Source organism: Phycodurus eques, chromosome 6 (assembly GCF_024500275.1).
Source record: "Phycodurus eques isolate BA_2022a chromosome 6, UOR_Pequ_1.1, whole genome shotgun sequence".
Classification (NCBI taxonomy): Eukaryota; Metazoa; Chordata; class Actinopteri; order Syngnathiformes; family Syngnathidae; genus Phycodurus; species Phycodurus eques.
In genome coordinates this window covers 27,574,644-27,580,452 of record NC_084530.1, presented here as the reverse complement: position 1 = coordinate 27,580,452, position 5,809 = coordinate 27,574,644, and the positions used below count along the sequence as shown (strand labels likewise).

The 5,809-nt window shown below is 41.2% G+C and overlaps 1 protein-coding gene across 2 annotated transcripts; it reads left to right on the top strand.

Moving 5' to 3' along the window:
- Window positions 1–95: 95 nt before the first annotated feature.
- pik3r6a (phosphoinositide-3-kinase, regulatory subunit 6a) lies at window positions 96–4,452 on the top strand. Of its 2 annotated transcripts, XM_061679959.1 has the most exons (7): window positions 96–210; window positions 332–434; window positions 726–846; window positions 1,017–1,090; window positions 1,512–1,626; window positions 3,060–3,130; window positions 3,283–4,452. In XM_061679959.1, exons 2-7 carry the CDS (start codon window positions 353–355, stop codon window positions 3,393–3,395), a joined length of 576 nt encoding a protein of 191 aa, XP_061535943.1. In that variant the 5' UTR covers window positions 96–210; window positions 332–352; the 3' UTR covers window positions 3,396–4,452. The 2 variants fall into 2 exon arrangements, with proteins under 2 accessions (XP_061535943.1, XP_061535942.1); XM_061679958.1 differs by lacking the exon at window positions 96–210 and having other exon boundaries at window positions 244–434.
- Window positions 4,453–5,809: the final 1,357 nt, after the last annotated feature.

Here is a 5,809-nt window from a genome sequence, read left to right as displayed (position 1 = left end):
GTAATTTGGTAAATAAATAATGTTTTGTAAAAAAATAAGTCCCAAGTTTCATGATTTCCTGGTGGAGTTGACTGCGCTTGTTTGCAGCCGTGTCTCACGACCACCAGATGGCGCTGCGGCCCCTGTGCCCAGCTTGATTGACAGGGAGTCTTCCATCCGCGCACACGCACTCCGGACCGAGCATGTGGGGAGCATCTCGTACCTCTGCAGGTCGGTGACTCGGGCTGGCAATGAGTCACAGCCGAAATGCAGCGTCTCACTTTTCATGCTTTTGTTTGTTTGTTTCTTTCTTTCTTGCTGCTGCTGCTGCTGCTGTGTACGCGTCCCGCAGAGAGGAGGAGAAGCTGGAGTGATGGAGGAGAAGAAGAGAGAATCTTTCCATCAGTATGGATCGCTGGATCGTGCACAATGGAGCACAGGCAGCCACAAAGCAGGTGTGAGCGAACGTACTCGTGCTGCAGTGTTCTCATTTAAAATGCATTCCCTGTCAATGTTTTGCCTTACGGCTCATGTTTCTTGTCTTGCTGTTCTGTTCTGGTGTAAATGCACAGTAGGTTCTTCTGTAAATACTATACTTTTTTTTAACTGCAGTCATGTCAAGTGTAGCAAGCATCTACAGGTGTCTGTTCTTCCACTGTGTGTGTTGGTGCTTGAGTGAGTAAGTGCTGGAAAGAGATTGAAAATAGAGAGGAATAAATTGTCCTTTATTCCATGTTTTATTCCAGAGGAGGACGTGGTGTCCATGGCGGACTCCAGTATCACTGCGGACGACATCGAGGGCGAACTCTTCAAGATTGACCGCATCAGAGATATTCTGGTCCGGAGGGAGTCAGAGCTCAGATACATGTGAGATGGTCAAGTTGATTTTCAACATCCAACCAGCCACTCTGATTATAGATGGGCTAATTTTTTGCTTTTTTTTTTTTTATCTATGTATAAGAGATGTGTATAGTTTGACAATCACCACATTGGGACTTCAGCAGCATGACTTCTGTGCTTTTCTGGATCTTTTGCAGGATGGATGACATTCAGTTGTGCAAGGAGATCACTCGGCTGAAGAAGGAGCTACAAAAATTAGTGTCACTACCAGGTTGGACGCAACACCTTCACAGTAGATACCCATTTAAAACAGAACACGATATCAATAATCTTAATTGGATTTTTTCCCCCGATTTTTCACTGACTCAAACAATGATTGATTTTAACAGCAAAAATACCGCACCCCAATCACTCATCTATCCAATACTTTTATTTATTTTTTCAAGTAACTTTGGTCAATAAATAGATGCTAATTGAGTTCATGAAGTTCTGGAAGATTTTCATATCCCTGCAGGACGCCATTATACAATATGCCAGATGTTTTATCACCCTGCCTTAGTTTAGTTCATTCATCCATTGTCCATTTTTGTATTTATTTACTTTTTGTGGACGCTGAGGAAACCACACAAATCTAACCTAGACAAATACAAAGCAACTCAATGTGTCTCTTTTATACTCTTTTCCTGACGTAGACAACGACAAGTCCAACGAGGATCAACAAAAAGAAGAAGAGCTTCTTCTGCAGATCCATAAGTTGGTGGAAACCAGAGACTTCCTGGTGGATGACGTTGAGTTCGAAAGACTCAGGTGAGCGTTTTCCATCACTAGAGAGACAGATGAGCGAGAGAGAAGCTGTAATATTCTGGGTGAGTCATTTTATAAGTGCAATGGGAAAAGGTCAGGGCCCTTATTCAGCTGCAGAGAGGCCTGAGAGGAGATGATGTGGAATCTAATGCGTGTTCTGAATACGTCGTGCATGTTGAGCGTTGTTTGCCTGCATGAGCAGTCATAGCAAAGGTGAGAGGCAGGATGCAGGAGAACATGAATGAACCAGAGAAAAAAGGATGAAAGGCTAAAGGCCATCTTGTCTGTGATAATCAGAATCTCGCTCCTAATGACCTTTTACGACATCATTTTCCCGTCGATGTTAATACACTGGAACTGCGTCACTTCACAGTCTTATCACATTTTAAATCCATTGATAAATAGAATACATTTTCCCATAGGAAGTACTGACAGTAGAATTTACTTTTTCCTGAGTTTTTAAATACTTTATTCCTATTTGGAAATATTCTGTGGAAATTATGGAAATGTTGGAATTCAAACGCAATTTATGGGAATTAACTGGGAATTGAGGGTCATTTATTGCAAAGGTAGCACAAATATAAACATTTTCTCATAAGCAGACTTCCATGCAATATAGATAGCTTTCCTTATGTCTTGTAAATTTGATCCACCACAGAGAGGACTGTTGTTAACAAGCCTGTCAAATTACCCACACCCTCAACTGTCAATCAAATTCCACTACTATGACCTGGAAAAAAAATGGATACTACTTTGTCAAGCCTCTTTCTTATGTCTACACATAACTGCATTTGTTTGAGTTACAAAATATATCCCCTTAGCGCCTCCGGTCGCTGGACCGTATCCCACCGGTTCGTCGCAGGGCTTTTCCACGCTGCAACAACGAGGCGCTCTAAAGCGGCTGTGCAAGCTGGAAGCACTGGTCCACACACTGGCTGTCACTCCTCGCTCCCTTCGTCTTTTTCTGCGTAACGTGCAAATACTTGCCAAAAAAAAAAAAATCTTAATAGTTTTAGCTAGCTTTATGCGGAAGTGCTTCTCTTTAGATTTCAGTTCACTATCAGGAACCAGCCTTCAATTTTGTAGATTTTATGTACCAATCGTTTATTCCCATTTATTCGCATGGAGCTTTCAACCCTGGTCTTGGTAGTACGATAGGCATCTAATTTAGGCAAGGACACTCGTGATTGTCGGTGGAAATTGGTGGAATTTTTTTTTTTTTTTATCTCCCCTCGTCAAGTGTGTGGTTAAAAATCGGTATGTGTGGACCCCCACATAATTCAACAGACTGCACATTTCAGTGGCATTGAACTTTGGAGGCTCCAATCCATGAAGAGGCAAACCCGGCAAATATAAATAAAGACCAACTTCTTTTAACAAACTGATTTTTAATTGAAACCCAGGAGGATTTAGTATTCATGCACTCTCGCTTGCAGGGAGAAAGAAGAAGATAAAGAAATGGCAGATTTTCTAAGGTCCAAATTCCCGAGACACTTGCAGAAAAAAGGTATTACACGCTCAGGATGTGAATATATATATATATATATATATATATATATATATATATATATATAATATGGCAGGGATTAATGCTTTTTCACTGGAAAATAGTTAGTCTGGTGCTTAAATCTTGGAGCAAACGCATTGTCTTTGCTACAGATGGACAGAGCAGGCGTGCGGCATCCAGGGCTCAGCAGAACTCTTCCCCCTTCTCCCAAACGGGCCTCACCCTGCTGAAGGAGTGCTGCGGCTTCACTTGCTCCGTCATGTAGCTTTTCATCGTCTTTAGGTCACAGCTAACACTTGAAGTAAGAAAGACAAAAAGTGATTGTCGGTGTACACAACCTCCCCATTCATCTCCATGTGCCTCACGCTCATGGCTCAGTCTTTTTCCTTCTATTTATCTCACATATTGAAAAAGCGTAGCATTCATTATCAAGCCAAAACTGAAATGGAGCTACAATATGAACGTTCCCTCGTTAGAAAAGTACATCGTTTTTCAGTTGTTAGTTTTTAATTAGCACCAATATTAGCGAGGATGACTTCACCAACTTCAAGGAAATGAGACCTCTGGGGACGTGGCGGCTCACATTAAACGGGAATGCTCATTAATAACTGTTTTTTTTTTTCTAGATAGATGAGAGAAACATAGTATCAAGTTAACAAGATTTATGAATATGTTCTCATAAGACACAGGTGTCAAACTCAAGGCCCGGGGGCCAGATCCGGCCCACCACATGATTTTATGTGGCCTGCGAAGGCAAATCATGTGTGTCAACTTCCACGATAAAATCTGTACCAACATTTCTAATTGTCATATTTCGTAAATTGCAAGCGTTTTTGTGTTACCAAATATGAACAATAGTTGAAAACCCCATTAGCCTTTATTTCTGATTCCAAAAGTAGTTTATAGATTTCGGGTGTAATAATATGACGAGGTGATTTCTGTTACAGCCGAACAGGACAAGAAAATAAAAAATAAAAATGATGGAGGTAATCAAAGATTTTTATGGTTTCACAGTCATAATGGCCCTCTGAGGGAAACCGTAACTAAAATGTGGCCCGTGAGAAAAATGAGTTTGATACCCCTATAGAGTATATAAACTGAAAGTCACACACGCTGTAGTATTTGTGTGTTGATGTGTGCCTTTAAGAGGTGTGGCCTAGTGAGTGACGTCAGGAGCTCTGACTCCATCTCTTATTGGCCGTTTACCAAGCGGTGAGTTCTGTGTTAGCCACTTCTCCATGCTCCTTGCAGGTGTTTTCATTTTGTATGTGTGCGTTTGACTGTTTGTACTGTTCAATAAACGGCTAGAAGTGCATCGGCAATTGTCGCGCTCTATTTTTATTATTATTTTTTTTTCATTTCACTCGAGTGGCGACGTATCTAAAGCTCACTCGCAACTTGAGTTTGGCTCGACAAAGCAAAAAATCGACCAAGGAACCGATCATAAGAACTTCATTTACAGAACAACTGTCCACACACTGAGTTTCTCCGCTCATGACAAGGATGCTAGGCTGGGTGAAGATCCAGAGCCACTTTCGAGCGACACCTGCCGAAGTATGCTGTCTGAAACTCTGTCATGCTAAGAGGCCCACAGGCCCCACGGTGCAACACCCCTGCTATTACGTTAAAGGCAACAGGTAAGCAGATCTGCATTGAATTTTATTGGATGCACAGATTAGCATTAGGAACTGCTGTGGTAGTGGAGGTTGGTATTTGTTTGGAGATGTGTCAACTAGCCACATACAATACATATTCACATCGTCGAATGTATGAAGTGCAGCCTTCGCCAATGAAAATGACCTTATTGTCTGCCACACTGCTCTAGTTGGAAAAGTCCAGAAACTTACCCTGGTCGTCATGGTAACGAAAGCCTCACCCTCCATTGGCCCAGCGGAATATGGGCCGGCGTAAACAGCCTGCCCCTAAAAATGCTCTAATTTCAGCAAATATAGAGTTGCCTAAAGTATGTTTCACAGACATGATTGTAAAAAACCTACGAACTATATATACTAATATACTGTAATTTAAGATGAAATCCGCTTAAATCCTCAATATATAACAGCATAATAACGTTTGACGAACCAGGCAGAAAACGATACAGTACATGGATTTGCACTAGTATATGAATATTATAGATTGCTCGCTGTAGTCTGAATTTCACGGGTGGTCCTGTGAGGTTTTCCAGTGGCCGATGGCTCCCGCAGATCATGTGACCAATCAAAATCCGGCGCACATTTGTGTTGCCAAGAAGAATAGTCTCCATGGCAACCGCATACACCCTCCATACCTTTACAGTGAGACAGAGATCTTATCGTGTATGTGTGATGACAACAAAATCATCAGTTATAAAAGTCAAGGATGGAAGAAAAAAAAATGCATTTGTGAGCTAATACATTTTTCATGCATACATCCTCCTATGCCATCATTACCCGATTTCATTCAGGCTCAATAAATCATCTTCCTCATCAAACTCGACTTTACCTAATCTGTGGGTTTTTTGACAATTTTTTTTTTTTTTTTTTTTTTTTACATTTTTTTTTTTGCAGCTTCTTTTCAATTTATACAAGCTTTGGGTCCATCTTGCCCAGCAGTCAAATCGCACGTGTAAAGCACAAAGCATGGGGCCTCTTTTTAAAAAGGTTTCATTAAGCTATTTATTGACACTCCGGGTTGAAGTTT

Bases quoted from the DNA above. Each gene is read 5' to 3' on its own strand.
- pik3r6a (XM_061679958.1), top strand. From the start codon at position 266: ATGCTTTTGTTTGTTTGTTTCTTTCTTTCTTGCTGCTGCTGCTGCTGC. The intron at 847-1,016 runs GTGAGATGGTCA...GATCTTTTGCAG, and splicing joins GAGTCAGAGCTCAGATACAT to GATGGATGACATTCAGTTGT. The intron at 3,131-3,282 runs GTATTACACGCT...TCTTTGCTACAG, and splicing joins GAGACACTTGCAGAAAAAAG to ATGGACAGAGCAGGCGTGCG.